General features: G+C 51.5%; 1 protein-coding gene across 3 annotated transcripts; it reads right to left on the bottom strand.

Annotated features, from left to right (window-relative positions):
• Window positions 1-834: 834 nt before the first annotated feature.
• Window positions 835-15346, bottom strand: LOC111065603 (ubiquitin carboxyl-terminal hydrolase puf). Of its 3 annotated transcripts, none has more exons than XM_022353847.2 (20): window positions 15006-15346; window positions 13849-14889; window positions 13063-13777; window positions 11397-12297; window positions 10446-11332; window positions 7055-10396; window positions 6803-6989; window positions 6092-6699; window positions 5907-6030; window positions 5644-5834; window positions 5308-5581; window positions 5058-5240; window positions 4477-4876; window positions 4297-4402; window positions 4059-4230; window positions 3787-3977; window positions 3359-3711; window positions 2328-3294; window positions 1931-2268; window positions 835-1862 (listed from the first exon to the last, which is right to left on the bottom strand). In XM_022353847.2, the coding sequence occupies exons 1-20, from the start codon at window positions 15046-15048 to the stop codon at window positions 1099-1101; spliced, it is 11787 nt and encodes a 3928-aa protein (XP_022209539.2). In that variant the 5' UTR covers window positions 15049-15346; the 3' UTR covers window positions 835-1098. The 3 variants fall into 3 exon arrangements, with proteins under 3 accessions (XP_022209539.2, XP_022209540.2, XP_022209538.2); XM_022353848.2 differs by having other exon boundaries at window positions 5644-5831; XM_022353846.2 differs by having other exon boundaries at window positions 5644-6030.
• Window positions 15347-18103: the final 2757 nt, after the last annotated feature.

The raw sequence follows: 18103 nt of genomic DNA, 5'->3' as shown, positions 1-18103 counted from the left end.
TATGCGCGCGCCTACCCCGGGGTTCGTCGGAGTTGGCATTTACTTTAAGTTTTATTTATTTATAATGGTATCATTTCTTGTGTCCTGTTGTGTTTCACCTTGGGACAGCAATTGCTTACGAACTAAGTTATGAATATTTTATAACTTGAACTAAAAACTGTTCGATTTTGTTTTTGCATTATGCATAATTTACATTGGAAATCGTTGGCTTGACAATACACATCCAATATTTTAAAATGTTTCGTTAAGTTATACATATCGTAATAATATCTGTTCATTTCTAACGTATCGTTTGTCGTGTTTACCGTGCAGGGGGACATGGGTATGAGGATGAAATCATGAGGATCATTAGGAGCTGTAGGAGCAGTAGGATGAGGGGAAGCAAATGTTCTTAGCATCGTTTCATAAATGATACTTAATGGATCCTAATACAACACATATAATAGATATTAGCGTCTCGTAAGCCGTTTCATTGATATATATTCATCTTCCTCTATTGCTGTTAAAATTTTCTTTTTGAGTTTGAGTCGGATGTTTTTGTTTTTCTTTTTGGCTTAACAATCATTCTCAATCTTTGCACTTGGCTAAATTTTGAAAGGGAATTCTGCTTGGGCTTCTTGCTTCTTGGTTGCGTGCTTGGGGGAAGTCTTAAAAGTTAGTTACATTTAACGCTATATATTGAATATATGTATGTATATATGTATGTATGCATGTGCTTGTGGGTCTTGAATGTGTGTGAGTTAGATGCTTCTAAGCTAATCTTACAGGCTAGTATCCATAGCTTTCGTAAATCTGAATTGTTTGTCCGTATTTTCCGTCTGTCTCTTCGTTTGTGTATGTGTGTGGAGTAGATTGGAGTTCACAAGTCAACATCAACCACTAGCACCAACCTTGGGTTGCTTACATTTATCTGTATCCGTATCCGTATCTGTATCTGTATTCGTATTCGTATCCGTATCTAACATTGACCTTTGGCCACGAAATTCTTACAAGTTAAGGACCAGCCCCACCAGCCCCAATCCCATCATCCCCGTTTGCCCATCATCAGTCCAGGGGCTTGCCGAAAAATAAAATGCTGATCAAATCGTTGAACGACAACTACATTTGTGTTGGACTCGCCGCCTGGGATGTGGAGGCAACAGCGGGAGTGGTGGGCGTGGCCAGTGCAGCCTCCATAAAGCTTGGCAGGGAATCGGCGGCCATAGGCTGACTGCCATTGGGCTTACCGGCCATTGGGGAATGCGGTCGCTTTTCAGCCTCTGTTCGTGCACAGAATGATGTCTCCGTTTCCATGGACGCTTCTGGCACAGACGGCTCTGGCGGGGTGTGTGCCCCCTTGGGTCTGGCCTTGGCCGCCGCCGCTGCCGATGTGGAGGCCTCTGAGGCTGCTGCTGCCTCTTCGATTTGCTTCGAGTCGCGCTTCAAGATGGAGAAAATGTTTTGGATGTACGACTCCATGGTGATGAGCGTGATCAGATGCTTCTCGCGCTCCTCGTTCAATCGATCCTGTGCGGTTTTCTTGTTGCTGGACTTCTTGTTGCGTTTGGGCGTGGGCTCCAGCTCATCCTCAAGCTCGGTTTCATCGTCGGACGATGGGGTCGATCCGGCTTTCTCCATCTTCTCCGGCGAAGTGCTCTCCATTTGTTCATCCTCGCTGCCCGCAGGTGTCGGTGGTTTGGCAGTTGTGTCCATAACTGGGTCGCTGGTGATGCTGTTGGTCTTGGTGGCAACAACCTCCATGGAGACATCTGTGGCTTTGCTGGGATCTGTGGCCGAGGAGTTATCCGTGTCAGACTGCGCCGCCTGCTCTTTATCCTTCTCCTTGTACGAGTCTCGCTTCTGCTTCTTGTTGGGAAAGTCGTCTACACATACAGATTAAATATAGTTATAACTGAATGAAAGAAGGTGGAAATAAATAAAGGAGTTGTACCCCGTTCTGCCTCTATCCTGAAGCGTTCGGTCTTGTTCTGGAGCGCCCTGAGGGAGCCACGCAACTCCTTTCGCACGGTGGTCGGCACGCCCGTGGCCTGGGCAATGATCCGTATGGCAAATAGATCGCCGCACAGCTCATCGATGTCATCCTTCGAGTGCATGCCATAGTTGATCGTGTAGATCATGCGCGCCACTGGCAGCTGGGCTGCCACCCGATGGTAGTAGAGCTCCAGGAACTCGCGCACACACGCATCCTTCAGCATGCTGCGCTCGTCCCGGAGCACATTGTGCAGATATTCCACCAGCAGTTGATTCTTGACCAGCAGCTCCGTGTACCTGTCAAATCGGAGGAATAATTAGAAGGGAGTAAGTCGCTTGGCACGTGATCAACTCACTTGTGTGTCAGGGCATTGTTGTGTATGCCCACCCAGAATTTGGGAAAGTAGTTGAAATGCAGCGGCGTCGATTCGATGGCCACCAGGCAGTGCAGCTTGACCAGGGTGTCGTTGAGGGAGCCCGTGTTGACACACATCCGCATCATCACGTCGATGAAGTCGTGGTAGGGCCTGTAGAAGCCCTCCACATGGGCATCGTACTCCGCATCCAGACCACGCTGCGTCAACTCCGACAGAGCAATGCACATCTGAACCATGGGCCGGGGCGGACGTGGCGAGTTCTTGGCACCCAGCGGCCAGGGCGTGTGCTTGGCCCCGCGACGTGGAAAGAACGGACCCAGGGGTCCAATGGCATTCGGCGCATTGGCAACGGACAAATGGCAGTTGATCAGAATGGGTGCCAGTATATTGGTGGCCTCCAGACTGGTGTTCCGCACCAGCTCCTTGAGCACCTCCAGAGCCGCGCGGCTGATCTCCGGCGAATTGAAGGTGTTCAGCAGCGTGGCCAGCCGCTTAACCGCATCCGGCAGTGCCTTGGCCAGGGCCGAGTGCTGGTGCTGCTGGCGCAGGAAATGCTGCTGCTGGAACTGCATCTGCTGCAGCTGCTGGAGTTGCAGATGCTGCTGCATCTGTTGCTGCAGCTGCTTCTCCTTCTGCTGCGGTGTCTGCGGTGCTTGGGTGCTCTGTGTCTGCTGCTGCTGCTTCTGCAGCAGTTGCTGCTGCTGCAGTTGAAGCTGCTGCTCCAGTTGTTGCTGCTGCTGCTGTTGCTTCTTCTGGGCGGGACTGTCCGTCCGTGTGCGCAGGGTGCCCAGCAGCTGGAGCATCTCACCGAGCAGATCGAACAGATCCCCGGCCACATGGCAGGCCGTGGCCTCGTGGTGCATGGAATGTAGCGTGTGCAAAGCCTCAAAGCACATCTCAATGCCGCCATTGAAGATCACCAGCATGCGATCGTCCTCGTTGTCCACTGGGAAAGAGCACAGCGAAGCAAATTAAATAAGTTTCAGATGTTTCGGGGGGGATAATCTTACCCAATGTCTTTAAAGCACTGATCAGCGTGGACCAGGAGACGCGTGCATCCAGGCTGCTCATGTAGGACATGATGATGGTCCGCCTGAACTGTATGACATCCAGCTTCTCCTGCTCGCCGGCATCTGGATGCCGTGTGGCAAACAGAGTCATCAGCTTGAACAGCTCATCCACGGCGGCCGCATACTGGGTGGGATGTGGCGTGATGTTCTTGAAGGCCCACTGCAGATTCTGGTGCTGGGCCAGCTGGCGGGTGAGGGCACGACTCTGCTCGCAGCACAGCCGCAGCAGGCCGTAGTAGGCGGGCAGCATGGACCGGTTATAGGTGACGATTTCGGCGTCATCATGATCGGCCCTTGAAGTAGAAAGGATACAGAGAGTTAGAGCTGCCAGTGGGAATGTGCGGGGGTAATCTTATTCTTATTCTTACAATATATAATTAAATGCTATGTTGCGCGTTATCTCCGGGCAGCTGGCCACTTGGGCAGCATTCTCGGGACAGTCCACCAGCGAGTGGTGCCAGAAGGTGAGCAGCGCGTGCTTGTTGTGATGGGCGGGCACACTCGGCTCCGAGAGACGCGGATGAAACAGCTCCCACAGGGAGCGCATGAACGAACCTATCTGCAGGTCAAAGAGAGAGAGAAAAATACCCTTTAGCCTTTGGGAGGGAGAACCGGGAGATGTGCTGCTGCCCAAACTTGCCATTAGTTTTTCAGTCTTTGAAACCATACAGTAGCTGAGGAGATTAAAGTAGGCGGTCAGCTTGGTGGTGCCATGGGAGGCGATTTCCGCATAGACGCGTGCCGGCCGCAACAGACGCAACAGCAATGTAATCACCTGATGCAGCACCACCTGGGCCTCGCTGTTGATGTCGCTGGAAATGTACACACAAAATGTTGCTTAATTCATGTTTCGATTGCCTTCGGAGTGCGGCACCTACCGATAGCTGTGCGGATTGAGGGCCAGCAGTTTGTGCTGCGAGTGTGCCCGAAAGTTGGCGCGGAAGGGCTGCGAGGGTACCAGAGCCACCAGCAGGAAAGCGGCAGCTAAAAAACAATTCAAAGAACAGGTTAGCAGGGCACCTCCAGCAAGCAAGTGGATAAAGCACTGCATGGCATACCATTCCTCACGCGTGTGTTGTCGTGGGCCAGTAGGAACTGCTCCAGCCACTGCTCTGCGGACTGGAGTATCCAGGCGTGGGCTATCTTATTTTTGGTGGCCTGAAGGGACAGCCAGTCGAGCACGGACTGCGGGCAGTATTCGGCTGCGTCCCACATGCGTGGCAGAATGAGTTGCGTGAAGCAGGGCAGACCCACAGGACCGCCCTGGGTCTCTGTGAGCAGCGTGAGCAGCTTGAAGAAGGGGGCACAGAGATCCGTGTGCTTGGTGACCGAGGCGAAGAGCATGCTGACGATCTGGGTGGCCAGGCGATCGTCCCAGCGGCAGAGAGCATGGATTAAATGCTTGGTCTGGTGCGGATTGATGCCATCCTTTATTTGTTGGTACAAAAATGGAAAACCCTACGAAAAATATATGCGCAAAAGTACATTAAAAATCGGGCATCACAATGGGCTGAATGAATCGATTGAAAGGCGGATAGATTTCGGATTTAGATTGTTTTGTGCGGTTGGGATTTGTTTTTTTTTTCTTCGGGAAAATGGATTTTGATTAGATGGATCTTTGTAGCTGTTTGAGGATCACCTTGCCGCCGGCTATGGCGTTGAAGTCTTTAGGGGAGAGCCTTAGACGGAAATCGGCGCCCCGCGATCTCTCCACGAGACTCGCACAGAGCGCTATCATCTTGTCCAGCGAGGCGGGTCGCATCTTCTCCACCGACAGGGCCTCATCGGAGGAGTTGTCCTCGTTGTCCGAGCTTATTTCGATCTGAAATGTGTAAAATAACGATTTTGATTTGTTGTTCAAACATTCGGCATTTTGTGGGCCAACTAACGCTGTCCGTCGCCTGCTTGTTGCCGAGATAGAAGTCCACCAGACTCTTGAGCACTCCGATGCGCAAAAGGAACATGGCCTCCTCGTCGCCCATGCGCGAGAATTCGCACAGCAGGCTAAAGTACTCGGACAGATGTCGGAGATGCGAGCGAGCCCCATGCTCCAGCAGCGATATGAGGGAGCCAATGAAGCGCGTCACGCACGAGGCCTGGCCAATCAGCTCTTTGCCGTCGTCATCTGTCTCCACATCCAGAAACAGATCTGCATGGGAGGCCCTGAAGAAACACACAAAAATTATCGAACTGCATAGGAGGATTGGACTTGGGATGGGACTTACCTCAGCTGCTGGATAACATGGATGACTAGCCGTTGGAACATTTGTCGCACCATTTGATTGGGGCACTGGATGAGCACCTGGACGGGCCAGAAGGGCTCCAGGGCCATCTGGGATAGGAACCACTCGCAAGCCTCATGGCTTGCAATGAACTCCTTGGTCAGCAGTTCCACCCAGGGCACCATAGTTGGCTTCTCCAGGGGAAGAGACCACAAAAGACATTGTACTAATGACTGACTAGATCCAAAATAAATTGTTTTTAGTACCTTCTCCTTGGCATGAATGAAGGTCTCGATAAAAAACGACACCGACAGCTGTGCAGCCATGCAGGTGAAGTCCGTTTCGGAGATCAATGTCTGTGGTATGTTGCTGCACAGCTGCCACATGAAGCTGCAACAAAATCAGAATTTAGCATCGGTTTATTCCCAGTATCTTTTGCTGCGCCACTCACTTGAAATATGTGTGATCGAAGATGTTTCGTTCCTGCAGGAATTGCCGATTGTCCTGCCATATCCAATCCTCGAGCTCTTTGTTCAGCAAGGGACGAAGTAGCTGCAGCTTGAAGGACGAAGATGCCTTAGAGGTGGAAGGTTGCTGTTGCTGCTGCTGTTCGCTAATGCTGCTGCTGCTGCTGTTGCTGTTGCTTGGCTTAGAATTATCACAATTGGCTGTTAGATGCCTCCCCTCCCCATCCCCATCCCCATCCCCATCCTGCTGTTGCTGCTCCTTCTCCTGCTCCTCCGTTCTGTCAGTCTGCACCTTCTCCTCAATTTTATCTACTGGCTCCACCTTTCTCCTGTCGCTCTCAATCTCCTTTTCCTCTTTTTCCACCTTCGGTGTCTCCTCCACTTCCACCTCCTCATCCTCCTGGGCACTGGTCATGCCCACCTCTGGCTTCTCCTCGACAGCGGGACTGGGCGTGGGCGTGACCAACAGCTCGGAATGCCGACGCTGCAGATGCTCCGGCAGCCGTCGCTCGTAGAACAACATGTAGGCGGAGTTGGTCTTCTCAAAGCTAAAGTCCAGATACTTTTCTGTCACCGAATCGTAGGTTTTGCTCTGCAAAAAAATCGAAAAAAAACGCACATAAAATCTGCACAGAAAGAGGCTCCGGGTCCGGGTCCGGCTCCGGCTCCGAGGGATCAGGGACTACACTACTCACCGTCATTTCGCCGCCAAAGCATTCGGCTGCAATTTGCGAGGGATCAAAGGGCTTGACCTCTGCATCGTTGAAGAGGAACCACCGCTCGAGCGGATGAAAGTTGTTCTTCGTTCGCTCCTTGATGAAGCTGTAATAGTGGCCGCCATCCGCGGTGCCCGTATGGACAGTAACGCCCACCAATTCGTACCTAGAAGGGAATAAGAGATCCCTATAGGACTTTCCAAAAGAATAAAAAAAGAATTCAGTGCTTACTCATAGCACTCCTCAATGTCCGCATCCAGCGTTGCCTCAGCCTTTTCGTTCTCATCCCCACCAGCGCCCGATCCCGCCTCATTCTCCCGCTCCCGCTCTCGCTGCCGCTTCTCGCGCTCCTCCTTGTACTGCTGCGGCATGAGGGTCTTCTCCACATAGTGGCGCATATTCAGGCGCAGCGGGAACGAGAAGTGGGTGTTCACCTTCTCCTTGAGCATCGTCACCATGTTGAACGTGTACCGCATCGTGTTGAAGCACAGGATCTGTGGCAGCTTCTTGAAGCAGGCCCGCTTCTCGGCCCGCACTTTCTTGCCGCACTGCGAGCAGGTGTACATGTTGTCGCCCTCGAGCGTGTCCTTGACGGTGACCTCGTCCAGGGACTCTTGCAGATTGCGCATATCCGCCACTTGGCAGCGCACCGTGTAGAACTCCTCGGCTGTGCGGGAGACATGGCCGCAGTCCAGGGAGACCACATTGTTGCTGAGCGTGCCGCAGAAGAGCCGCTTCACTAGATGCTTCAGATCGGGCGTCATCTCCTCCAGCTTGGACACCAGATCGATGAAGAACTCGGCCATGTCCTTTTGCTCCCCAGTGTTCAGCGGCTGGTGGTCCATCTGGTACACCTTGCAGAAGTTTCTCGGATTGTAGGCCTTCCGCTCCGACTCCAGCAGGTACGCGAACATCCGCTGCAGCTCGAGGAGTGTGGGCGCATGCTTCTGGGCTCCTGCGGGCGGCACTCGCAGCACTGCTGCCCTGGCCTGGGGCATCATGTACAAGTGCTGGATGCAGGAGGCCATGTAGCAGGTGGCTCCCAGATTGGTCAAACCCACATAGCCGCAGTCGGCCCTGCCCTCGTCGCGGGGCCAGTAATCCCACGGATACGGGGGCTTTGGCCCCGACTTGTGCTGGGCCATCAGTCGGCCATGCAGATAGGTAAAGTTGGTGGCACAGCCGCGGGTCAGCTCCGTCAGCAGATCGAAGGCGGCCGCACGCGACGTCGGCGACTTGCATTTGGGCTTGTGGCGATCCGACGGCGAGGGCATGTCGAAGAGGAAGCCCAGCAGCTGGTCCATGAAGACCAGAATCTTGGGCTTGTACTTGAAGCGGGTGTCGTGCTTGATCAGATTCGACATGAGGTTGAGCAGACCCACCATGGCGTCGTCCTGGAAGCCCTGCCTCAGCTCGTAATATTCGCGGGTAAGGATGCTCTGCGAAATGCTCTCGCACAGCATCTCAATGTCGATGTGCTCCTCGGCGCCAATCTCCGACGACAGAGTGTCCACGAGGCGCGCCAGTAGCCAGAAGTAGTCCCTGCAAGCGGGCCCGTACGGCTCCTTGCCCTCCTCCGAGAGCAGGAACTGCGTGTGCTGCGTGGAGGCGCTCATCTGCTCGGCCATCGGCAGCAGGGTGATCAGCTTGTGCAGCAGCGGGGCCAACAGCAGGCGGTAGCTCTGCGCATGACCCAAGCAGATGCGATACAGCCCCGCACAGATCTCGCGACGCACCGACGGTTCGGGATCCTCCAGTATGAACTTTTGCAGCCACATGCCGGGATCGCCCTGCGACCACAGAACGCGTCGTGCCTCTCCCGAGGCGTGGATGAAGCTCACGAGAATGTTCATGGTGAACTGGACGAGCTGTGCCCGGCCCCAGAAGCCCGTGCGCAGCTGGTGGAACTGGTAGGGGAACACCAGGGAGTTGGGGGAGACATTCTGGTACACCTCATCGTTGAGGATGCTCGAGAGGCGGCGCAGACACTGCGGCACCTCCATCAGCTGCAGCATGAACGGATGCGGGCGCGACAGCAGCACATGGATGTCCGGGGAATGCAGCTCCTCGAAGCCCAGCAGCCAGAGGATGCGCAGTAGGCTGGCCAGGCAGTCGTGGCGCCACTCGTTCAATGCCACCTCCTTCGGATAGGAGCTCTGCTGCAGCTGGCCGGCAATGAAGATCTCGTAGAGATGCCGCAGTCCACCGCACTTGACGAACGCCTCGCTCCACTTGTTGTCGCCCAGCACCAGGGGAGCGGGCGCTGTCGGAATGGCCTGAGCCTGTGCCTGAGCCATGGCCGTCAAGGGGGGTGGTGGGGGTATGGGCGACGGTGGAGTGGCACAGCCGACGGGTCGTTCCAGGCTTTCGCTTTTCTTTTGCCGCTTGCAGTGCTGCTGCTTGGTGGAGGTGCTGCTGCTGCTGGGCTGGTTCTCTTTGTCCCCGCCACTGCTGCCACTGGCCTCAGTGTCCGATTGCTGGCCACCACCCACTGGCGTGGGCGTCAGGGAATGGGAATCTTCCAGCAGCTCACAGATCTGCTGCTGCTGCTGCTGTTGCTTGGAGCTGAGCTCAGGCGGCGGCAGTGGCGGCTCATTGCTGTTCCTTCGCCTGCCCATCGATGATGATGACTTTTTGCCGCGCAACAGCTCGAGATTGCCGTTCGCCTCGCGCCGCACACTGCTCAGGGCCAGGCTCTCCACGATGTGCAGTGAGTACATGAACTTTTGCAGATTGTTGGGGTCCAGCAGGTCGCGAAACTTCTGCTTGATCTGTTTGCGTTTGTTTGCCAGCTGCTCCTCCTTATCCTTGTCCTCCAAGGCGGCCGCATCGAGCTGCTCCAGCTCGCTTAGGTCCGTCACCAGGCTCTTGAAGGCATCGAGAATCTGTGGGTTGGTGGGCAGCATGGCCAGTATATCCCAGACGCGGCGGGAGAGCAACTGCGCCTTGGTGTGGTGCTGCAGATTCACCGCCGAGGCCTGGGGTTTCATGTCGCCTAGGGTTTGCATCAGGCAGAAGAGCTTCTCAAAGTACTTTGGCTGCAGCAGCAGGACGGTGGGCAGGCATTCCTTGGGCGGCGGCGGCAGCATCGACGGATGCTCTAGGTTGCTCTCCTTTCGGCGGGCGCCTCGCCCGCCCAGGGACACGTAGACAATCTGATTATCCTTGAAGCCGGCATCGCCCAGGCTCCGCTCATCGTAGTCCGACGTGAGCTCCTGGCCCTGGGTAATGATCCTCAGTGGCCCATCGCTGAGCAGCAGGCCGAGCACTGGGGCTGCCATGCCCGTCTGCAGGCTCTCCCACCACTTGGAGACCTCGGCCTTGAGGTCCGCAATCAGATCGCAGGCATGCATCTGCAGCGAGCTCTTCTCCGAGAGCCCCGCCTGCTGCAGCAGTATCCGCAGTGGCGCCCCGGCACCTTCGTTCTTCAGGTTGCTGTGCGAGGCAATGCCCTTGCCCTCGATGGCCCAACGTCGCAGATGGAAGGCATAGCGCCGCCGGAACGTGTCCAGGTGGGTGTTCAACAGCAGCAGTCCACGCTGCACCCTCATCAGAGCGTTCTCATCCTCAATGCTGGAAGATAAACGAATTATAAGTGTTTACAGATCGGAGATGAACTCACCTTTCGAGCGCTGTGGCCGCCTGCACCAGATTCTCCATGCACTGGGAGACAAACTCCTTCTCGAGGCGTAGCTGCTGGCCCATGTAGTACATGTTGATGTACTGGATGGCCGCCAACGAGACCTCGTTGCTTTGCGCCCGCAGTGCAATCTTCCACAGGTGATACATGCCGACGGCACTGGCCGTGGACGGGTTCTGATCGTTGTGCTTGTCGTACTCGGCCATGGCGATGCGCGCGTAGCTGCACAGCTGCTGGAACAGACCCAAAGCCACCATGGAGAACTCCTCGGGCCGCAGCTCTGGCAGCTTCTTCAAGTACAAGTGCTGCAGTTCCTCGATGCCGAGCGCATGCTGATCTCCGCCTTTCGTTTGGGCCTGCAGCCACGAAAAGTAACAATCGGCGCACTCGGGATCGTGTGCCAGCCACTCCCACAGGGCATCCAGCTGCTCCACAGTCAGGCGAAAGTTCTTGGGGGAGCCCACCGTCGAGAAGATCGAGGAGAGGAACTGCAGCCTCACCGACACCTGGGTTTTGTGCGAGTACAGCTGTCCACCGAGCTGCTGCTGCTGCTGCTCCCCATTCTGGTTGACCAGCAGCTCGGCATGCCGTCGCGCATAGTAGCGGATGTTCTGGAAGAAGCACTGCATCATCCGGTGATTGCGCTCCGCCCACATCGTCATCGAGTGCGTGTCCGAGGGGCGGAACTGCTGGAACGAGGCAAACAGCTTCGGCAGCAGGCGCAGGCTCACGATCACGCTCCGGTTGTTGGCCACATTGAAGAGGCAACCCTCGATGAACTTTGTACGCAGCTGGCGGTCCATGCTGAAGCAGAGAAGCGTGGCCAGCGCCTTCTCCGCCTCCAGGGCCAGAGATTCACCAAGTTGACCCTAGACAAAGAGAGAATCATTCGAATGGGAATGGTGGCGGGAGCAGGAATGCCGTTGCACTTACAATCTTTTCATCCTGCAGCAGATCCCACAGCAGCGTATTGCCCGGCAGGCAGACATCGTTCAGCTTGAACGAGGGCTGTACGGAGCAGGGTGTGATGCTTCCCCCTTTGGGGGAATTGTGTTGCTGCTGCTGCTTGACCTCCAGCAGATCCCCATCCGAGTCCGATTTGGATTTGGCGGCCGCAGCATTGGCATTCGCCTGCCGCATGGTGGCCACCAGCGATTGCTGGGCATTTTCGGTGGCAACGGCCGCAGCGGCTACGGCTGCCACAGCGGCGGCCACATTTGTCTCTCCCGACTTTTGCATGGCCATAGCCGACTGGGCCACCATCATCGCGGCGGCGGCAGCCGCAAAGGCTGGCGGCACATCCCGGCATTGCCCACCAGCCACTGCCACACGTCCGGCATGGGAGTTGACTAGCTGGGCCAGCTCCTCCTCGCAGGGAGACACATCCTCGTCGTCAAAGTCCGCCAGATTCTTCTCCGACTTGTTACTCATCGGCGAGGAGTAGCTGCCATCGTGCTCGCCCCCGCTCAGAAGTTCGCTGATGTTCGTCTCGGCAATGGCCCGGATGTAGGGGCCCTCGCCCTGGAGATGCTTCAGCACGTCCGAGGTCACCAGCTGGCTGGCCGTTCCATCGCTGCAGTCGTCGCTATCGGCCAGCAGTTCGCCGTCTCCGTCGGCGTCCCCATCATCGCTGCTGGGCACATCCTCGGGTCCGTCCCAGATCTCCACCAGATCGTGGGGCAGCATCAGCTGCTTGTTGGCCGCCTTCTGGCGTCGCCGCTTATTGCTCGTTTTTTTCCGGTTGCGATGCAGCTGCAGCTCCAAAGCGGCTCGCGATTGAAGCTCCTCTTCACTGCTGGTGTTGTCGATGATGTTCACAATGCGATTGTTTCGGCTGCAAATACACACAAAGTAAGGAGTACGATAAGGATCAAATGAATCACAAAAATCATAAATATCTATAGAACTATTATTATTATTATTATGTATTCCAGTGGTTCTTCGAAACGTTGTTAGATATTTAATATGCAAGTAAGGATTGAAGCTTCAGATATTATATCAGATATTATTGAAAACTTTGGATTACTAGTTTAAAGCACATAAAATCAATTAAAAACTGATGTGGAAAAGGCTTAAAGAATGCTATTTTTTTGTTTAATATTCTTAGGCATTCTCTTTTGCAGAATTCGCCTCTGCGTCTCAAGTCGAGCATCAAAGTGCCGCGTTATCGATGGAGCGATAGGAACTGTTTTAAAACCCTGGTTGTTCTGTTAGCAATAGAAAACCGATGTGGAATAGGCTTAAACAGGAATACAAATATTATTCTCAAACAAATAAAACTCACTAAGAGCGTTTTTAAATGAAAATTAAGTATTCGATCCTCATACCCAACAAAGACACTATAAATCCGCGGGAGCAAGAGGGGCAGTGCTAAAAAAATCCTTTGTCCTTTATCGGCGAGATACAATGTCATGCACACGGCATGTATTTTGTTTTTTCATTCTCTTTTTTGCACCTTTCTCATCGCTTGTCGAAGAATAAATCTCGGAGCAATGGGAGTAAGTAAATCCCTACCAAATCGCACCAGAACATAGCTTTCTCTGCCTATAAACATTACTCAATACCTAATTCTAGTTTAGTAGGATAATATTTTACATACACCATCTCCACTTTGCCTTCGGGGCCGAGTTGCTTGCCCTTTTCGGTGGTGGGATCGCAGATGTGGCGCCGATGGCGGGCCTGCTTACAGGGCGGGACACCATCGATGGGACTTTTTTGGCAGACAGGGACAGCAACGCCGCCACCGCCTCCGCTGGCCACGCTGCTGTCATCGGCACCCACATGATCGTCCTCAGTGTTGCTGCCCTCAATGCTGCCGCTGTCCGAACTGGAGGCAGTGACATTGGCGCCCATCAGATGGTCCTGCATCAGATTCATTTGGCTGCGCGAACAGTCGCGTGTCCACAGCAGTTTGGTCAGGGCCGAGGCAATGTAAATGCTCTGCTCGGTGTGATCCTTGGGGTCCATGCGGCAGAGGAGCGAGTACAAGTGCATGGCCGGACGGGGGGCCAGATTCTTCACCAGCGACGGCAGTATATCGAAGATGGTCTTCGAGCAGTGCTTTAGTTGGGTTGCCTGCCAGATGAGCTTGATGTCGTCCTCAGAGATTTGATTCTCGACAGCCAGAAAGTTGAGCAGAATGTGGGCCTGTTTGACGATCTCAACGTGCAGATTGGGCCCGAACAGATGCTGCACAATGTGGTTCTCCGTTAGCCAGTTGGCGATGCGCTGGCCAAAGAGCTCCACCTCGTTGACCGTCTCCGTGGTGCAGATCTCATTAAAGAGGTTTATGTGCGAATTGATCTGGGACATGCCTGAAATAAACCAATGGAATACGATGCTCAATGGGCGATTTAATTAAAGGTTTTTATTGTGTGTGACCCACCTGCCAGACGCATCGTCAATGTGGTGGATGTGAAGTACTTGAAGGCCAGGGCCAGGCCCTCGGTGTCAAAGTTGACGGCCACATCGAGGGGATCGCGCAGCGAGGACCACACAAAGTCCGCCATGGCACGGGTGGCAGCTGAGCGAAGATTCTGATCAGACAGCTTGCACATGAACTGCAGTATGCGGCTGCGCAGCGGCACAAACAGCTGCGTGTTGCAGTGATAGTTGAGCCAGAGCTTCACATTCGACACAGCGGCGGTCATAGAGTGGGCCGTCGACACGGGCAGGTCGGGATGCTCGAAGCAGAGCGACATGGCCCCAAAGCCGCCCGAGTTACAGAATAGGCTCACATTTCGCAGCAGGTAGATGGGAAGTTCATTATCGTGTAGATCACAGATTAGGGCCAAATGGTGGGCCTCCTCCGCCTGGAGGTCGTCCAAGCGCGAGTGCATCCCATGCTTGTGGGCCATGTACAGGGGAAAGTTGAGCAGAAACACCTTGGATACGAGCACCAGCAGTTTCTCGACCTCCGGCAATATCCACGGCTCCTCCGTGTACTGAATGTGCGTCTTCACACTGGGCGGCGGCGGTGGCGGTGTGCTGGGGCCGCTCCTCTTGGGCGGACCATCGCCAGAGGCTTGGATTTCGTCGGCACCGGACTCCTTTCTGTTCTCCCCAGTTGGGCTAGACTCCTTGGGCTGCTTGTTCTCGCTCTCTGTCGACAGCGACTCCGACTCATTGCTAGAGTCCCGCTGCTGCTGTTGTTGTTGCTGCTGCTGGGCCTGGGCCACCACCTGAGCGGCACTGGCCGTGAGACGTTTGTAGTTCTCGATCAGGTGATCGATGTGCTTGAGATGCTGCACCGTCAGGCAAATGAGGGACTGCACCACCAGATTGAAGCGGTCGTAGTTCTTGTTGTCCCTGTACAGGCACATGCACTGCCGCTGGGGCCATGACTGGATATAGTTGAATGTGGTCTCGATCTCGCTCTTCAACAGCAGCTGGAATTTCAGCTCCGAGCTGGCCACGCGCGCCTCATCTGAAAGAGCGGAGGAAAAGCGGAAAATTCAGTTGGCTGTTGTTGGTGAGGGTGGGGGTGGTGCGTGGGCGGGTAGTCGTCGGCTCGCCGAGCAACGAGCACCGAGCGATACTTACACAGCTCCAGGAGGCTCTGGAAATCAGTGCAAACCTCGCACATAGTGCACTAGTTTGGTGGCCCTGCGAGAGCGAGGGGGAGGACCCTACAAAGAAAAAGCCGCGTTGCGACCTATTGGCGGCGGCGGCTGCGGCCGCTTTTCCTCTAGATTCGTGTTGGAGAATTTGCTGCTGCTGCTGCTGGTGCTGGTGCGCTTGTGTTCGTTCTCTTCACTCGCTCACGGCAAACGTTCAATTCCATTTATAACTGCGCTTCGAATACCTGCGCTCTCGCGAGAATAAAAAAAAACGTAATTTTCAGCAACAAAAAAAATTAAATTTTACACTTAGACATATATATATGTACTATATATGTGAATATATATACAGAGACGTGCGGCGGGAGGCAGGGTAAGCAGTGTGCCCGCGGATTTTTCGTCGAAATATACCTTCTGACCCTCAAAAATATACCCAAATATACCTTCTTTTTTACATAATGTACCGAATATATACCAAGGAAAATTATATTCCTCAATTTTGATATTCGATTTAATATTCCAAGCTGGATAGGACTCCCAGCACTGAACATCTAGTTTTATCCAATAGAGGAATCAATTTTCTACTATCTTGCGTATTTTTATTAAATTATAATATAAGGTTTAAACAGCAAAATGTAACTACACATTTGCTACATATCAACTACTTATTTGTGTATATACATATGTATATAGCCTCAAAATTCGGTGCTGCTACAGCGTGACCGTGAAGATAACGATAAAAAATACCATCCGGCCAAAAAATAAATACCATTAAATACCATTTCAGTATCGAGAAAATCATTTACATTCCACAAATTTAAAACAATTTATGAATTAATTAATTAATAAAAAATTAATTTCAAGTGTTTTGTCTATTTAAATAAATAAAAGATATAATTCAGATTATTACAAAACATATTTTTTATTTGATCTAGTGTTTTCTTTATTTCATTATTACATTACATTACAAAACATTACAAAATTAAAAATGTAGCTCATATACATACATACATTAGTTTAAATAAAAACAGTCTTTCCATTGCATATGTTTTCAATAGTCCCTCTAACAACTTGAAAATGACATCTCGAAGGCTTTGCCTATATAAAGTATTTTGGATACATTTTCATTTTTGAACCTATTGCGCCCTTTTGTTTTAATCATATTTATCTCTGAAAAGAGACGTTCACGAGAAGCGTTGAATACGGCCAAAATTAAAATACTTTTTGCGAACTTTGCTAAGTTAGCAAATTTGAAGCAATTATTTTAGTCTATAATATTGGCCACATCATGCCAAAACTTGCCTGGGCTACAATATTTGTAATTAAGTTTAGCAACATTAAAATCGTGTTTTAGGAATTGAAACTCACATTCAATCTGCTTTGGATCCGGTGCAAGACTTGGGAATCGTTCGTAAAGTTTTTTCAACGGATAAAATTCGCCATCTATTGCCACTTCAGGGATCAAGAATAACATAAGCTTTAAAGCAGGTTCATTGAAAGGAAGACTATTTTTTAATTGAACGCATAATTCGATTAACAAGCTTTGCGTACGAATTAACACAGAATTAATCTCATTTTTGTCACTTTTGAATTAAGTTTGGCAAATTCCTTATTGAACTGAAACCCTAAATTCATTTTATTTATATTTAAGAAGTCAACTGTACTCGTGGGATCCTACTTATCAGCTTCAGTAGCTTTTATGTAAAATTTTTTCATGTAGCATGAAGCCTTGTTTTTGCTCTAAAAAAGCCGGCACTTTGTGACGTGTTTTTTTGTGGCAGCTCAAGACAGAGCACTGACAAATTTTGCAGTACGCGTTTTCGGTTAACTTGCAGCTTTCAAGCAAAATTTTTGCATTTGGAAGGTTTTGTTTGCTCATATAGCCCTTTTTACCCGTACTCAAAAAGAGCTAAGGGGTATATTGTATTTGTGGTGAAAGTGGATGTGTGCAACGCAGAGAAAGAAACGTTTCCGACCCCATAAAGTATATATATTCTTGATCAGCATCAATAGCCGAGTCGATATAGCCATGTCTGTCTGTCCGTCCGTCCGTCCGTCTGTCCGTCTTGTTGAGCGCCTGGATCTCAGAGACTATAAGAGTTAGGGTAACCAAATTTGGTTTCCAGACTCATGTGATATCACACTGCTACAAGTGTATTTCAAAATTTCGCCCTGCCCCCTTCCGCCCACACAAAGGACGAAAATCTGTGGCAGGCACAATTTTAAAGATACGATAAAACTAAAAACGCAGTATCGTAGAGAATGCCCATATCTACCAGATTGCCGAATCTGAATCAGATCGGATCATAATCATAGCCAGAATGAAGAAATTAATTTTCTGTTGCTTTCCCCGCCCCCTCCGGCAACAAAAACTAACCACTGATTCTCTTTCTCGCTCGCACACTCTGCCGCGTTCAGTGCGCGAGCAACCCCTAGCGGAGGAGATGTAGAATCTAAATGGTACATGTATAATATACATGTTAGATGTAGAATATACATAGTATATGTAGATGTAGATAACAGATGTAGCAAAAAAATGTAACTTTTTTTTTTCTAAAATTCAAAAAAATTATAATCTCAAATATGTATATACTGACTGAGTACGGGTATAAGTAGAGTCGCGTCTTTAGAAGCGACTCACACGTTCCTTCTCGTTTTGATTTAATTTGTAGGATCTCCCGGGCATAGGAGCCAGGCCAGAAAAATCAGGGCAATCCGGCGATCAAATGACACTTAACCCACTTAACACCCCTCGTTACACCCCTCCTATGCCCGGAAAATCCTACAAATTAAAACAAAAAGAAGGATCTGGAAGTTCGTTGAGCAAACTTTGTTAAACCGTGGAAAATAATACTATTTGTAAAGGCTCCTTGTAGCTCCATCCTCCTCTTTACTTACAAAACAAAAATCACCACCGACATCTTTCCCCTTTAATGCGTAAAATATGTTATAGTAACATATGTTTTGTGTTTTATAAATACATTTATCCCGGTTCTGATACCTATTATTGGTACCCGTGAGCTGCAAGATTTCGTTAATATTTTCAAAACAGAGACTGAGTAGTTTCTGCGTTAATTGGAG

The sequence above is a fragment of the Drosophila obscura genome, unplaced genomic scaffold (assembly GCF_018151105.1).
Source record: "Drosophila obscura isolate BZ-5 IFL unplaced genomic scaffold, ASM1815110v1 contig_192, whole genome shotgun sequence".
Classification (NCBI taxonomy): Eukaryota; Metazoa; Arthropoda; class Insecta; order Diptera; family Drosophilidae; genus Drosophila; species Drosophila obscura.
Note: the sequence above shows the minus strand (reverse complement) of the source record. Positions and strands in the feature narration are given on the sequence as shown.

Coding starts and splice junctions, on each gene's coding strand:
- LOC111065603 (XM_022353846.2), bottom strand. CDS start 15,048: ATGTGCGAGGTTTGCACTGATTTCCAGAGCCTCCTGGAGCTGT. Junction 14,890..15,005: donor CCAGAGCCTCCTGGAGCTGT/GTAAGTATCGCT, acceptor CCGCTCTTTCAG/ATGAGGCGCGCGTGGCCAGC. Junction 6,700..6,802: donor GCTTTGGCGGCGAAATGACG/GTGAGTAGTGTA, acceptor ATTTTTTTGCAG/AGCAAAACCTACGATTCGGT.